Source organism: Chlamydotis macqueenii, chromosome 1 (genome assembly GCF_036417535.1).
Source record: "Chlamydotis macqueenii isolate bChlMac1 chromosome 1, bChlMac1.mat, whole genome shotgun sequence".
In the NCBI taxonomy this organism is placed as follows: Eukaryota; Metazoa; Chordata; class Aves; order Otidiformes; family Otididae; genus Chlamydotis; species Chlamydotis macqueenii.
Window position 1 is genome coordinate 52920565 of NC_141556.1, and position 16700 is coordinate 52937264.

Below are 16700 nucleotides of genomic sequence, written 5' to 3' on the forward strand. Positions count from 1 at the left end.
CTGCAACTGAAGGTACCAAATCCCTGGTACTGCATGACTGTCTGAAGTGCTGCCTGAGGTCTCAACCTCACAACTGGTCTAAAGCAGACAATACTTAAGCCGGTGCATTATTGTCAACCCCCTAACAAAGACGGCATGAAGTAGGATTTGTGATAGCATAATGGGACAACTCTCAAAGCCGGAAAGCTGGGGAATGGGCCAGCAGGACTTTCAGAGCAGCCTCTACTCAGTAGAACAGAGGAACTGACCTCTCCTAGGCTTTTCAGGAAAACCTCATCTTACAAATTCCTCACAGGATTATGGAGCTAGGCTCTGTAGCTCATGAAGAGGGAAGGCTCCGACAAGCTTCCTGAGGCAGAGGCTGGCAGCTCTTTCTGAAGGGCTTCAATGGTCTTGGCTTGTTGCCGGACTGTGGCTTCCAGCCTGGCCTTTCCAACTTGGAGCCTGAAAAGGAAGTACAGGACTTATGACGGAAGTCCACCAGAGCACAAATCCCAAAAGAGGAATGTGAAAGGACCTCATCTAAGCCAAAAGCATCTTTGAAAATTGTGTAGTATTGTCTCGCTGCGGCGCAAGAAGAGAGTCCTGTTGTTTTCACACAATGGCAGAAAGCGAAGCCTTGCTCCACTGTGTTGGTTCCTTATCGTTGCCTGCGTTCTTCCAGCTCTTGGACACCCGCAGTTCCACAAGGCGAGGTCAGAAGGCCCTGCATGTTCCTGGAAGTGGTTAGCTCCCTCTCCTTATTCTTTATGGCGTCCTTCAGGGACTCGGCATAACACTCAGTCCAGATACGCCGTTCTTTCAATTCCTGCCGCTGTCAGACCGCAACAAGAATCCTCAGTAGCCAGCTTAGCTTTGATAAAAAGGAGTGGACTGCTTTGACTTTCACGTCAACTGCCAAAAGCCATGTTACTTCTTGACCTTCTACACAGGGGCCCCTGTGCTACATCTACATTGATTTCCTACAGTGCTTCCTAAATGCTGCCCCAACACTCCTTGTCCTCCTCTCTCAAGGGCTCCAAACACTTTGCAGCCCCTTGTTGGCTACTCCAACCCAGTTAGAAGCTCCTTCTGCTCCTGAAGTGACTTTTCAACTCCATAACAATGATGATGTCATGAGGGAATACAAGAAAGCACCGCCACAGCACTCCAGTATGCCTACTCTTTCTCCATCAGCACACACTCTGCTTCGCCAAACCCCAGAGAAGCAAATACATGTGCTCCATGAAACTTGAGAAGCAGCTCTCTGAAAGGAATACACACACCCTTGTCCATTTAAGGACAGAGCCACTTCACGGTTAGTGGCCTTTCTAATCGTAGGCGCCGCGCTTCTAAAACAAGGCGAGTCGCTTACATGTTTCTCAAGCTACTCCTGTTGCAAAGGTGCCCAGGGTACTAAGGCCACCTTAGCGCAGCCCTCCGCTGTTGCTTCCAGCGGTGCAAACAGCCAGGCACCAAAGGCAGCGGTGCTGTTCCCTCCCAGCCCCCTCATCACAGCTAGGCGTGTGCTGAACCAGCCTGGGTTACACCAGACCCCCAGGAATGGATCAGTTCCCCACTCTGGTTTGCTCCCAGAAAGGCCGGGGCCCCTGCAAAGAGCCAAGAGACGGGCTTTGTCCATACCTTAGCTTTAGACCTGTCCAGTTGCTTCTGCAGCTGCAGTTTCTGTTCCTGCAGGTGGCTGCTGTAGCGCTTCTTAGCTTTGAGTGAAGCTTCTGCCAGGGAGTTCTTTCTGAAAGCATTGGTAAGCTCCTGCTGCAGCTGCCTGACCCACGTCTAAAGAAATGGTATTCCCTGAGCACGGAGAGATCAGTAAGAAGATGACAACGTGAGGGATGCTTTAACTCATGGGATGATGTCACTAGATCGGTCTTCAGGGTGGCCTGGAGGCTGAGGGAGGTGGTTCTCCCCTTCTACTCTGCTGTCATGAGACCCCACCTGGAGTACTGCATCCAGCTCTGGGGTGGCCTGCAGAGCTGCTCTTCAAAAGGCATATTTGCTCCATTTTTAAAATATTCATATCGCTCCTGTGTTGGGCAAGGCTTTGGATTAAAATACAGCAGATGTGTCACCGATGTGTCACCGAAGAGTTTTCTCTCTTTATGCAGCTCTTCTGCTTCACAACGCGAACAAGAGGAGGTCCAAAATACACTTCAGGTCCAGAATCACTAAAGTCCTCCTAGCAGCACTTGAAAATGAACTCAGTACGAAGAAAAGCTCTCTGTACAGAGATCGGCCTTTAACAGTCACCTGTCTGTAGCCTCGACAATCTGCCTGAGTTGAAGCATCCTTCTTTAGCTGAAGCTCTTCTCTGCCCGGTGCAGAAATCTGAGCGAACAAGAACAGAGAAAGACCGAGAGGGAGGAAAGGAATCCCCAGCAACACGACAGCATCACAGCGCATTTCAGCACTGGGGCTACAGAAGCGTTACTTCTGCATTACCTGTGGAAGAGAAAGTAACTCATTCTCAGAAGAGGAGTCAAAATCTTCCTCTTGCAGAGCTTCTGCTTCTGGCAAGACACACAAAGAAGAGGTACGAAGCGTGCCTCTTTCACTCTGCTTTTCCCTATCGGCTTCACTCCAGAGAAGCTTACAGAAGCTTACACTTAGTCCCAATAGGAAATTACCATTGCCACATTCCTCTGCAATGGACTGCATACAGGGCTATCAGTGCCACTGTGTTAGGCGTCTCTATTGAGCAGGGCTTTCAAAATGGGCCAAGGTACACCTGCCCAAGATAGAGAGGTAGAGGAGTAGACAGATGGAGCAAAATGTCTAGGCTGTATGCCCCATGGGCAACCGCTTGACACTGACTGGATGTGGAGAAGAGACCTATGTGCTGGCCAAGGAGGCCAACAGCATCCTGGCTTGTATGAGGAATAGTCTGGGCAGCAGGGCTAGGGAAGTGATTGTCCCTTTGGACTCGGCACTTGGGAGGCCACACCTTGAACACTGGGTTTAGTTTTGGGCCCCTCACTGCAAGAGGTGGTGGCGAGGTGGGCGTCGCTCTTTTTGCCCAAGAGGGATTTGATAGCAGCACAGGAAATGGCCTCAAGTTGGGCCAGGGGAGGTTTAGCTGCGATCTTAGGAAAGCCTTCATTGCTGGAAGGCTTATGGAGCACTGGAACAGGCTGGCCAGGGAAGTGGTTGAGTCACCGTCCCCGGAGGTGTTCAGAAGATGCATAGATGTGGTGCTTAGGGACACGGTTTAGGGGTGGGCATGGCAGTGTAACATTTGCGGTTGGACTCAATGATCTTCAGGGACTTTTCCCACCACAATGATTCTGGTTCTAGGATTCTACCTCAGAATCAAAAGAGGAGTCCTCATCTTCCTCTTGTTCTGCTCCCGCCGCTGGCAAGGCACCTACGAAAGAGGAAAGAAGCGCGATGCTGCTGTGAGTGCTTATTTCACTCTGCTTTTCCCTGTCCGCTTCAGTCCAGAGAAGCTTACAAAGGTAACCATTAGTCCACCAGGAAATTACCATTGCTGGGCTCCTCTGCAACTGGCTCCCAGCGGGCTCCATAGTGGACTGCATCAGGAAGCACCATGGTTGTTGGCCCAGTTTTTGGACCTTCAGCATCCGACTGTGTAGATTAAAAGACATGCGTAAAAACTGCCACAGACTCATCCCGAACCCACTTCCACTTGCAAAGCTCTTGCTTCAGCCAACACCCATAACGTTGTATCAGGTGACGGAACGAAGGAGAACGGCAAACAGAAGCAGCGTGTTAGGCATCTCTGTGGAGCAGGGCTTTCAAAAGGAACTGAAGAACACCTGCCCAAGAGACAGAGAGGAAGTAGACAGAGGGAGCAAAGCGTCTAGGCTGTATACCCCATGGGCAACCGCTTGACACGGACTGGATGTGGAGAAGAGACCTATGTGGAGGAAAAACAGCAATCCTCACAGCGCCAGCCTGGTAGGATTTCAGAGGATCATAACTGGTGGGAAGCTTTACTGCTTCAATCCTGTACTACAAGTCCAGCTCAAAGGACAGCTGGTAGGAGAGCCGAGTCATTAGCTTGACCTCCTTCATCCCAGTCCAAACTGAGGAGCTTGCCTGCAGCAGCGGCATGGCAAGGTCCCAGTTTGGAGCATGTGGCGGAGGCAGCAGTAGAGAGAAATGAGACCAAAAGCAAGGGAGGCCAGGGAGACCCCAGGGAGTCCTTCTTAGATAGGGAAGAGTGGCTGCAAAGCTGCCTGGTGGAAAGGGATGTGGGGGTGTTGTTTGACGGGTGCCTGAATATGAGGCGGCAGTGTGGCCAGCTGGCCAAGGAGGCCGACAGCATCCTGGCTTGTATGAGAAACAGTGTGGGCAGCGGGGCTAGCGAAGTGATTGTCCCTTTGGACTCGGCACTTGGGAGGCCACACCTTGAACACTGGGTTTAGTTTTGGGCCCCTCACTCGAAGAAAGACATTGCGGTGCTGTAGTTTGTGTACAGAAGAGCAAGGAAGGTGGTGAAGGGTCTGGAGGACAAGTCCTGTGAGCAGCGCTGCAGGGAAGTGGGGTTGTTTAGTCAGGAGAAAGGGAGGCCGAGGGGAGACCTTCTCGCTCTACAACTACCTGACCGGAAGTGGTAGTGAAGTTGGCATCGCTCTCTTTGCCCAAGAGGGATGTGACAGCAGCATAGGAAATGGCCTCAAGTTGGACCAGGGGAGGTTTAGCTGGGATCTTAGGAAAACTTTATTTGCTGGAAGGCTTATGGAGCACTGGAACAGGCTGGCCAGGGAAGTGGTTGAATCATCATCTCCGGAGGTGTTCAGAAGATGCGTGGATGTGGTGCTTAGGGACACGGTTTAGGGGTGGGCATGGTAGAGTAAGGTTTACGATTGGACTCGATGATCTTCAGGGACTTTTCCCACCACAGTGATTCTGGTTCTATGACTCTTCCTCGAAATCAAAAGAAGAGTCCTCATTTTCCTCTTGTTCTGCTTTCACTGCTGGCAAGGCACCTACAAAGGACGTCAGAAGCTTTTCACTCTGCTTTTCCCTGTCCACTTCAGTCTAGAGAAGGTTCTTCTAGACTTCTAGACTTAGACTTAGACACTTTCTTCGAGACTTCGACACTTCTACACTTCACTACTCTTCACTTCTTTCAACAGAATACACATTCGCCGGAACACACATCCACGGAACCGACATCGAGACGGCCAACACCGGCCGGATCGTTCCCCCATCAAGCGAACTGGACTGTCAGGACGCCGCAGCTCTGTGGCGGTAGCTATTACAACTGAAACTCTTTTCCCTCTTTCCTTCCTTTCTCTCCTTTCTCTTCCATTTACAAACTTCTTATCGGGTTAATAAAGTTACCCGGCACTTGACTCCGTTTTGAGTCTTAATTCTGTTCTCGAGAATACGAACAAAACCACGCTCCGGTGTGTGAGAGGTCGGTCCAGCCGCCCCTAGCCTCCCAGACTCGTCTGAGGTCGGCTAGAACGCAAGGGTGCCTTCCTCTCGTCCGAAATCGGAACGTGACATTATTTAATTGGCGTAGTCGGCAGGATTCTCGGAGAAACAGAAAGTGTCCAGTTGCTTTATTAGAAATTCTAGTGTGTGTGTGTGTATGACTGAGACCTACGTTGGTACAAAGCAAGTGCAAAGTCCGGATCCGCGGTTCTGTTTGTCTGCGAGGAAAAGAGCCGGAGAAGGACAGTGATAGAATTGGGCAAAAGACAAGCCCCTTTTGTGAAATTTGAAAGGTGTGTCCTCCTGAGAGTGTGGAGGGGGAATTGTGGTAAAAAAAATTGTGGTGCAGCCCTCCCAGGACGAAATAACTCCTCTTTTGTGACATAAGTGCTTTCGTGAGAAATTTGAAAGGTGTGTCCTCCTGAAAGTGTATGTTGGGGGGGAATTGTGGTAAAATTATGGTGTGGCCCCCCCCCTTTTGTGAAATTTGAAAGGTGTGCCCTCCTGGGAGTGTGTGGGGGGGGAATTGTGGTTAAAATTGTGGTGCGGCCCTCTCAGGACGAAATAACCCCTCTTTGGTGAGATGGGTGCTGGCAAATGTGCAAATGTTTGTGATGAGATCCCCGCAGAAGAATTGTGGAGAGAAAATGACTCGTGTGGAGAGGTGGAGTTGAAGTTAGAAGATAAGGGAATCAGGCAAATCTACCCTCAGGGGGACTTGCAAAAAGCAAAAGAAATTGTAGAGAACCCCCCTCACATGTATCCCCTAGTTAAAACTGAATATGTGTATGAGGGAGAAACCGATAACCATCCCCAAGTTGTTACTAAAGAGGTCCCGTTTACAGCAACTGAGTTGGCAAAATTAAGGAAGGATTTTGCAAGGACTTCAAAGGAATCGGACACAGAGGATGTCTGGAGAGTGTCGTTGTTGGGGGGGGTGGAATCTTGTTGTCAGAAAAGGAAGCGGTAGGATATTGGTGTCCAGGTGTATTTTTAACTACCGGCAATTATCGGGCCCCATGGTCTTTGACACAGAGGGCAGCATATTGGGCTGGGGGGCTGAACCCTTTGGAGAGGGGAGACCCCCTAGCCATCATGGGCACAGTGGGTCAACTGGTGGAGAGTGTGCAGAAGGCTGCTTGTTTGCAAATGATGTATGATAGAGAGCTCAAACCTAACCAGGGCTCTCCAATGATGATGCCTGTGGATCCCGAACAGATGACTCCTCTAATCTGAGGACTTCCTGATTCCCTGAAACCCATTGGGATCCAGCTACAGGGGAAGATACAAAGTACCCCTGTGGCAGACAGACTTACCGGTGCTCTGGAGGGAACAGTGACCCCTGATCATAGAAGGACAGGGAGGAAAGTGTGGACATGGGGAGAAGTAGCCCAAGAACTCATAAATTTTGGGAGGACATACGGTCCTGTTGGTGGATTCGGGCAAAAAACTGAAACCAGAGCTGTAAGAGCCACAGAAAAAGGTGAAGGCTGGCCAGCACTGGTCAAGAGAAGTCACGATTTTAAGTCGGTCTGACTTACTGATCCTGGGAGAGGGAGACCCCTCGGCCGTCAGGAATGGCAGCAACCGGGACTCCAGACAGGTATTCCCCGAGATTTAATGGATGGGCTTCCAACACAGAAATTAGAGAAACTTGTACAAACAGGATCGGGGCAAAAAGTCCATTTTGGAACAACCCCTAGTGCCCCACCATGGATAGACCTTGGGGAAGAAACTGATGCAGAAAAGAGGGTGATGGGAAACTAGTTCCTCCGTTCCCCGAAGGTGGGGGGGGAAACGGAGGGTGGATGTTTATAAAACAACTCACCTTAAATGTGAAAGGGGATTTGTTGATTACAGTGGCTGTAGGGCCACAGAAAAAAAACAGTAACCTTTTTAATTGACACAGGAGCACAAATCACCGCACTGATGCAGAGTGAGGCGGAGCAATGTGGAATTTTGACTTTGTCGAAAAAACTTCTTCCTTCTAAACAAGCAGAAACAGCCCCCCCCGCCCCCCGCCTTGTATTATACTGTGCCTAATTCAATTAATCCAAAGCGTGGTGACTCGCATGCAAGCGGCCACTGTGACTTCACCTGATGGGGTTAAACATATCAGGTTTGTACGGCAAACCAAACACGTAACTGTTAGAATCATATAACTTTGAAGGCAAACCTGGAAACCTACCTAAAACTTTTTTTTTAGGAAAATATTGGGACTCACGGGGTGGGAAAAATATTATTGATATTTAAATCTATGGTTTTGATGATTACTATAGTCATGGTTAATCTATTAATCTTTATTTGTGTTATATGTATGATTTTGAATAGGTTATTTGACATCATTGGATCTGTGAACATCATATCCACAAATTGCTATATGTGACCTGGATTAAGGTATGTTACCTTGGGGTGGTCGATATTAAAAATGAAGAAACCCCTCAACGTATCATACAACAATAGAAACCCATTTTGTGGCCATACGTATATTATAAGCATAACTAAGTCCCTTCACCCCCCCTTCCCTCTTCTTTTTTTTCCCCCTTCAACCTTGGTGAGCGATGCTGAGCCACAGGGTGGTGATAGAGACTGAAAAGGTTACTTAATGTCTCAACATCGCTAGACGATGGAAAGATATGAGATTTTGTTTGGTTGGGGTTTTTTTTTGTTTGTTTTCTTTTGGTTTGTGGTTTTTTTTTTTCTTTTTGGAACCACCATGGGTCCACGGGGTGATATAAAATTGACAGCAAATTTATAGTGTCATTGTTTATTGACTGTGCTCTGAGTTGGAGGCAGGGAAATCCATTTTCCTGCTGTGTATCCAGACCCCCGTTCCGGTGGGCCAGAATTCCACAGCCACAAGCTCCACGAGGACTTGGTCGCCAGCCTCACCAAAAAGCAAAAACTGAACTGTTTTGCCAAAGAAAAGAAATGGTTGCAGAAGTGAACAAAATGCTTAACATTTTGATGGTGCTTTATCTTGAGGCGTTTATGATGTTGTGCATTGCTATAGTTTTGGTGGTTTATCTTTGTTTATCTTATGATTGTCCTTGTAAACAATTACTTGCTTCTTCTGATCCCCCAGAGCCATAAGCCTCAAACTTGGCCTGGGACAAATTTTTAGTTGTAAGATAAATGTTGATATGTTAATGTTCTGGTTTTGTAATTTACTTAGATAAGATATTGTTAATTAAATCGAAGTATCTAGCATTTATATCTCTTTGTACACTAAATGATAAACAATAATGTTCAGAATTGCATATATCTTTTTTTTTTCTTTTATTCTTCTTCTCTTTTTTATTATTTTCTTTCTCCTTTCCTCTATCATTTATGCCACCATGGAACTCCGTCTCTGAGGCAACAATGTTGAGCCACGGGGTGGTGTAAAAGACTGTGTCAAACATTTGTCTCAACATTGTTGAAACAGCAAACCACCACCCGAGCAATGGCTTCCCGTTATTTCGCAAGGCAACTCCTGTTGTCTTGCAAAACGTGAATGGAGAGCTGGTTCCGAGAAATCTAGCCCTATCCCCCCAACCCACCCCCCCCCTCGTAACCCCCCTCCCACCGCCCGCATGTGTATCGCCCGGTAATGCGCATGTGTTGTTTGACGGGTGCCTGAATATAGGCAGCAGTGTGGCCAGCTGGCCAAGGAGGCCAACAGCATCCTGGCTTGTATGAGAAACAGTGTGGGCAGCGGGGCTAGGGAAGTGATTGTCCCTTTGGACTCGGCACTTGGGAGGCCACACCTTGAACACTGCGTTTAGTTTTGGGCCCCTCACTGCAAGAGGTGGTGGTGAGGTGGGCGTCGCTCTCTTTGCCCAAGAGGGATTTGATAGCAGCATAGGAAATGGCCTCAAGATGGGCCAGGGGAGGTTTAGCTGGGTTCTTAGGAAAGCCTTCATTGCTGGAAGGCTTATGGAGCACTGGAACAGGCTGGCCAGGGAAGTGGTTGAGTCACCGTCCCCAGAGGTGTTCAGAAGATGCATAGATGTGGTACTTAGGGACACGGTTTAGGGGTGGGCATGGCAGTGTAACATTTGTGGTTAGACTCAATGATCTTCAGGGACTTTTCCCACCACAATGATTCTGGGTCTAGGATTCTACCTCAGAATCAAAAGAGGAATCCTCATCTTCCTCTTGTTCTGTTCCCGCCGCTGGCAAGTCACCTACGAAAGAGGAAAGAAACGCGATGCTGCTGTGAGTGCTTATTTCACTCTGCTTTTCGCTGTCCGCTTCAGTCCAGAGAAGCTTACAAAGGTAACCATTAGTCCATCAGGAAATTACCATTGCCGGGCTCCTCTGCAACTGGCTCCCAGCGGGCTCCGTGGTGGACATCCGCTGTAACCATGACAATGGTTGGCCGAATACTTGGACCTTCATCATCTGACTGTGTAAATTAAGACAGGCGTGAAAACCAGCACAGCATGGCAAGGTCCCGGTTCGGAGCGTGCGGAGGAAGCTGAAGCAGAGGGAAATGAGACCAAAAGCAAGGGAGGCCAGTGGGGCCCCACTGCCTTCCCTTCAGAGAAGGTACCTCATAATCAGAAGGGGAATCAAACTGTTCCTCCTGCTGTGCTCCTGCTGCTGGCAAGACTCCTAGAGAGGGTGTAAGAAGCACGTTGCTGCTGTTAGCTGCTATTTCAATCTGCCTTTCCACATCTCTCCACCCCTGCATTCCAGTCAGCGTTTACGCGTTCTCCTGCAGGCCACAGTGCATTGTCGTCATCACCTCCTTCATGGTGAAGGATCCTACCTGCTGTGGCCAGTGCAGGTGCGCCCAAGGGAAATTCAGCAGGCTTCCCAGAGCAAGAGCTGTCAAGTACTGCTGCGCCTTCTGTGCCTCCCGCAGAACAATCTCCCGTCCTTTTGCAGCGCCCATATTCTTCCAGTTGCTTTGCAGTGCTATATACAGAAGGGAAGGAAATGCATTCTGTAAAAACACACCCCCCCACACACTTTCATCCACGCTCTACTGAAAGAGCAACAGGCATTCGTGAGCCATCCTACACATATTCCTAGCCATCTGCAGAGAGTTACACCTCCTCTCCATTTCCAGGGCCAGGAAGCTTAAAAAGTCCCCCGGCAGACAGACATCTAAGAACAAGGCTTCTACCTCAGCAGGACGCTATCCTAACGCTGCAGCAACACTTCGTCACCTTTCAAGCCAGGGTGATGTCTCCTCAAACCCAGTCCTGACTTTGAACGGGTTTGGAAATTCCCATGGTTGGTGTGAGGACCTGAGAGGTTACAGACCTCCTAGGTGGGATATCAAGAGCCCAACAAAGACTGCGGTTGCATTCCAGGCACTGCAGGGGTTCAGTACATTGCAGAGGTGTTATCTTCTAACAACCCTGGCAGAGGGTCAGTTGGGGATCTGGAGAGAGACCACTTTCAGGTTTGCCTCGTAAGCAGAACTAGAAACAAAACAAAAAAACCCCAAACAAACAAGAAAAGAAAATTTAAAAACCGTGCGCCTGACCAAGGCTGCTGTGCAAAGTGGTGCATTAGCACAAGACTGGTACTGTGCCAGAAGCCTGGAGGGAAGGAATGACCATCTTGTTTTGCTACAGCAACCCTCAAACATGCTTGAACTCAGAGGATATCATTTAGATCCCCTCTGAAACAAAAGGCAGGTAGTTGCGAGTCAGTTTGGTGGAGTGAAGCTTGGCAGCACACTTGGGAGAATTCTCAGGGAGAACTGTGGGGGAAAGTTTTCCTCAACCTACAAATCCACTCTTGACAGGGAAAGAGATGCATCAGAAGATGTCACTGAGCCCGGCTTCAACAAAGGTCTCAACACTTCATTCAACCCTGCTGATGGCACCAAAAAGGGCCCTACATCAGCACGGACACTCTGTCAGTGCAGCTGCTCTAACGAGGATGTCAACCACTTACTCAGCATATGGAGATACTGTGGCATAATTCGTAACTGTGCAACCAAACACGTCTTTCTGAGAAGGATCAGCACCATGCCGAAGAAGTAGTCGTATGATATTCATATCCCCAACAACAGCAGCAAGCATAAGAATGGTCCTAAAGCATCCAAGAGATGATAGGAAATACATCAGCTTCTGCAGACATTGCACTGCCATTACTTCAGCCCCTCTTTGCTTCCCAAACAACTCGTTTCCCCTCTCCTAGAGCTGGAGTGAAAGCACAGCCAAACACACGGAAGCATCAGAGAATTCAGGATGCTGGGACCGCAGGAGGTCTCCAGGCCAACCACCTGCCCAGAGCAGACAGGGGAGTCTGTGCATGTGCGTCGGCGGCACCACAGCCAACGCTTTCTTGCAGTCCTCAGTGCGGCAATCGTCCCCTGAGGTGAGAGAGCCGCCGGGCGCGGGCCTGCTTTCACAAGTCACGCAGAAGGAGCTCCTTCTGCGCAGCTCCAGGTTCTTTTGCAAAGCTCATTCCGATGCCTCCCATCAGTCCAGCCTGAACAATGCTAAGGAGTCCCGTGCGCACTTTTGACAAAGCCTTCACCTTTCATGCTTATCTTGAGCGTGCACGTCAGCTCCTTTTTGAAGAAGCAACTCAATCATCTCCTGACAGCGCCTCGTGATCGCAACAGCAAGCGGAGTGTACCCGAACTGAAAGAGATATAATCTCCTTAGAATAACAGAGAAAAGTCAAGCAAGTGTTGAGAAGAGGAGCCTTACGCAAAATCCAAGCTTACATCATCCTTAGCATCGATATGGGCATTGTGCTCAAGTAACAGCTCCACTAGCGACTTGCTAGACATGATGGTAGCCAGGTGAAGGGCAGTGTTGCCGCTGGCACAGTGGAGGTCAGGGTTGGCACCGTGCTCCAGCAGAATAGCTGCGCATTCTTTGTGCCGGTGCTCTACTGCCTGGAAACAAGACAAAGGCAGAATAACTTCCAACGTCTACGTTTCTCTCTGTCAGAACTCCCGCATCTTCCCAACACTGGGAAGTACGAGCGTCTGCAAAGATCAGGCAACATATGCCCCATCCCCGCTGACTACAACCTGCCTGTTTCGTAGAATCACAGGATACAATTCTATGCAGACCTATGTAAAGAGTCACGCGAGGTACGTATCGCTCAGCGCGTAATCGATAAGCCCAACGGACAACAGCATAACACATTCCACGTACCTTCATCAGGGGCGACTTCTTATAGTTGTCGCGAGGGTTTAGCTTGCACTTCTGTCCTACCAGAAAGCGAACGACATCTGCATGGCCGTTCGCACAAGCAAGGTGCAGAGGCGTCCTAGGAATTAAAGATATTCAGTTAGCTGTCACAGAGAGACAGCTGAAGACATGGTTTCAGGCTGTGGAACTCGCCACATGGGGCCACAAAGCTCAGCTGCCAAAAGGAAGCCGAAAGCACGCTTTCTTGTTCAGAGCCGGTGGCAGCAGTTGCACACCCAAAGCCTGGGGCTGTCTAGGAGAAGTCCCCAAGAGGGGACAGTTGAGTCAGGAGGCATTTCCTCAGCTGTGTCACTGAACCTGCCCAAGCAGGCTCTTGTGCCAAGGCCTCCAGCAGGACTGCCCAGCCACCCAGGCCAGCAAAAGGAGACCGCGTCTTGGCAGCCTGAAGTCTACGGAGGCTGCATAAGTCTGCGGAGACTGCGCAAGGCCCTGGGTTTTGCCCGGATCAGTCCCGCGCCAGGCGTGCCCAGAGACGCAGGGGATGGGACCTGTAACAGCAAGGGGAAGCCGTGCCCTGCTCAAACAAGCCACTCAGTCTGGCGACAGGAAAGGAGCCGTCTGTGCCTGGCCGAAGGCCTGCTGAGCCGCACACAAGATTCACTACAGGCACCAGGCGGGCAGGGCAGGGCAGGGCAGGGCAGGGCAGGGCAGGGCAGGGCAGGGCAGGGCGGAGCGGAGCACCCGCCGGCTCCGGTCCCAGCTTGGGCAGGCCTCCGGCAAGGCCAGCGCTGTGGAGCCGGCCCTGCTCCGAGGGCGCTTGCGACCCCGCTGGGCTTTGCCGGCTCTTGCAGCCGGGGTGGGTGGAAGCTTTGCTAGGGGCAGTGCCCGGCCCTTACTGCTTGTTGGCGTCGCGCCCGTTGATGCGGAGTCTCTTCAGCCACCAGGGCCGCTGCAGCTGGGCCAGGTCGCCGTCGGCGGCCGCGCTGTGCAGCCCGCCCCGGCCCCTCTGCCGCTGCTCGGAGGCCCCGGCGGCGCCGGGCGCGGGAGCGCTGCCGGACGGCGGCCGCTGCCGCCCCCTCCTGAAGAGTCCGCGGAGGCTCTGCATGCTGCGGCGGGGACGAGGGCGCGGGCCGGCCCGGCGTGAGCAGCCGCAGCAGGCGGCCGGCGGGCTCTGGCGAGCCCCGGGACGGGAAGGGACGGGGAGAGGGCGGAGAGAGGGCGACAAGAGCCGAGAGGGGAGCCCCGAGCGGCGGCCGCGGCTCGCAGCCCCCGACGCTGCCGGCCCGAGACGCGCTGCCGGTCCCGCCGCGGCGGCGACAGCACTGAGCGGCGGCGGCTGCCGGGGGCGGCTTTCCAGCGGCAGCGGGGGGCGTCACAGAGGGCGCGGCGGGGGCGTCACAGGGTGACAGGCTGGCTGGAGGCTCCGTAAGTGTACGCAGACTGCGGAGTCTACGCTGCCTGCGGCGTCGGGGCGCCCCCGCGGCCGGGGGCTGCGGCAGTCGCCGAAGCGGCCCTCGCCTCGCCCGCTCCGCGTTTGCCCTCAGCGCGTGGCCGCGGAGCCTGGGGCTGCGGGTCCCCAAAAGCGGAGCCGGAGGCGGCCAGCGCCTGGCTCGGGCGGGCGGGGACGTCGGGCGGTCTCTCGCCTGGCTCTCGCCCTCACTCGCAGTGACCCCCCCGTCGGGGCTGGTGTGAACGCGCACCCCGCCGGGACGAGGCGCGCGCGCTGCCCTGGCCACATGTCCTGATACCGGGAATTAACTCTCTGCTAAATATTGCTTGATGTAGGGGAGTAACTGTCTGCATATTGCTTGATTCAGGAGGCTCGCTGTCTGCTGGACAACGCCTAACGATCCTGTTTGCATTGAAACTCGCTTAAGCTTGTCAGGGACCGGTATTTGTCCAGAAACTGGTATTTGTCGAGGACTGATACGTCCAGCAAAGGACAGGATAACGGGAGCTGCAATGTTGGTCAGAAGTCGTTAAGAAACTGCTGAAATCACCCAGTGAAAGGAGAGCGTGGGTGAATGACTGAAGTTGATCTGGAGGAAGATAAGACCCCAGAAGAAGTGAACGACCACCAGACACAGATCTGAAATGCTTACGCAAGTGTTTTTGAATAACCCCGCCTCGCTCATGCATATGTATGTCTGTATTGTGCAATCCTATGAATATGTATACCTGCACCGTATACATTTTTGGTAAAATGTTCTGTCGGTGTGTGTGCTTTTGGAGGAGCGATCCCCCACGCACCCGGCGCCAAATAAACATGCCTGCTTTATAAGGCTCTCCGAGTTGTAGAGTTTGATCCGCGCGTCAGTCCCCCGGCGTGCTCTCCTGCCAGGCGGCTCAGCTCCTGCGATCCCGAGGAAAACGTGCGTCAGCTCCTCGGCACACAGTGCCAGGTGCGTGTAGCACGTGAGCCCTGCCCAGGCTCATTTGCTTCGTGTTGGCCATGGGCAAAGGCACCTTCTTTACACTGACACCAACACCCGAATTAGCCCGGCTGGGAAATTTCAAGTCGGGACGGTACAAAGCTCTGCAGATGACACCACAGGCGTTCCTGTTCACGGTTTCAGGGAAGGCTCCGACAAGCTTCCTGAGGCAGAGGCTGGCAGCTCTTTCTGAAGGGCTTCAATGGTTTTGGCTTGTTGCCGGACTGTGGCTTCCAGCCTGGCCTTTCCAACTTGGAGCCTGAAAAGGAAGTACAGGACTTATGACGGAAGTCCACCAGAGCACAAATCTCAGAAGAAGAGTGTGAAAGGACCTCATCTAAGCCAAAAGCATCTTTGAAAATTGTGTAGCATTGTCTCGCTGGGGCGCAAGAAGAGAGTCCTGTTGTTTTCACACAATGGCACAAAGCGAAGCCTTGCTCCACTGTGTTGGTTCCTTACCGTTGCCTGCGTTCTTCCAGCTCTTGGACACCCGCAGTTCCACAAGGCGAGGTCAGAAGGCCCTGCATGTTCCTGAAAGCGGTTAGCTCCCTCTCCTTATTCTTTGTGGCGTCCTTCAGGGACTTGGCATAACCCTCGCTCCGGATGCGCCCGAGTGCTGAGCTGGAGGCAGCAGTGCCATGTGTGTAGGACAGACAGAACTGGCAGCAGCTGTGGGGGTTGTCAGGATAGCAAGAAAAGAAAATGTTCCCTTGCACTTGATTCCTGTGCTCTGTTCAGCTGTTGCTGCAGAACACAGAGGGTGGCTGGGGCAGTGCTATGCCAAGAAAGTCTCCTGCGTGGAGAAAAGACTCTTGCGCTTCCACCGGCTGCTTCTGGCACTGACACTCGCTCTCTGGGGAGAACCAGTGCAAGACATGCAAACCAAAAATATTGGCGTTTGTTTGGATGTATTGTTCCCTTGTGCCACCTGCTACCAGCTAGAGAAGAGATCCTGAGTCAGACCTTTTGAACTGCTTGTGTGGGAGTTCGGAAGCTACCTAATGCCTAGCAGCTACCTGATGGTGGAGAGGAGGAGGAGCGAGGGCCAGAGCCAGTCTGGTCCTGCCTCATGCTGTCTTGTCACTGGAGCTGTCTCCCCCTGCACCCCAGCAAAATCAGGGCAAGTGCTGCGCTCAGGAGTCTTTGAGTGGACTGCTGAGCAGCCAGATTTCTTCCGCTTACACATCACCACGGAGCTCGCTGCTGCCTTGGGAATCATAGAATAGTTAGGGTTAGAAGGGACCTGTAAAGGTCCCTTTCTTGGGACTTTGCAGCAGTGTTCCTTGGCAGAGCTCTCCTTCTCAAGTATGCGAAGAATGGGTGCGGTTTACTGTTTGAAGACACCTTTGGTGTCCTCCAAAGGCCGTTTTGGTTTTAGAGCCAGGACATCTGTTAACTCACGAGTGTGAAGGGTGTTTGCCTGGAGAGGAGGTGGAGCATTATGTCAGTCTGGTTTTGCCAAGTGCACTTTGTGTATTTGTGAAAGAGTGTCTTGTCAAAGTTGCAATGCCTAGCTCCAGCAGCTTCTCCTCACCAACTGCATTGGAGGTTCAGCTGCGACTGGGGAAGGGCAGGAAAAGAGAAGGCTGTGTGTTAGCTTTACAGCAGGCTGGGCCAAAGGCAGCACTGGAAAGTGGATCGTGAAAGTACAACACTAATGCACAGACCCAGATAACGAGAACCAGTCACTCATACGTGTCAACAACAAAGTTCCAGCCCATGGGCTACAGACACACCTGGAAGATTG

General features: G+C 51.7%; 1 protein-coding gene across 1 annotated transcript; it reads right to left on the minus strand.

Moving 5' to 3' along the window:
• Positions 1-305: 305 nt before the first annotated feature.
• Positions 306-13626, minus strand: LOC147602051 (uncharacterized). The gene is made up of 10 exons (XM_086744054.1): positions 13418-13626; positions 12525-12639; positions 12086-12259; positions 11893-11999; positions 11305-11442; positions 2443-2578; positions 2251-2328; positions 1624-1776; positions 647-814; positions 306-446 (listed from the first exon to the last, which is right to left on the minus strand). The coding sequence occupies exons 1-10, from the start codon at positions 13624-13626 to the stop codon at positions 306-308; spliced, it is 1419 nt and encodes a 472-aa protein (XP_086600180.1).
• Between the last annotated feature and the right edge of the window lie 3074 nt (positions 13627-16700).

Coding starts and splice junctions, on each gene's coding strand:
- LOC147602051 (XM_086744054.1), bottom strand. CDS start 13,626: ATGCAGAGCCTCCGCGGACTCTTCAGGAGGGGGCGGCAGCGGCCGCCG. Junction 12,640..13,417: donor GGGCGCGACGCCAACAAGCA/GTAAGGGCCGGG, acceptor TTTAATTCCTAG/GACGCCTCTGCACCTTGCTT. Junction 12,260..12,524: donor AGAAGTCGCCCCTGATGAAG/GTACGTGGAATG, acceptor TCTTGTTTCCAG/GCAGTAGAGCACCGGCACAA.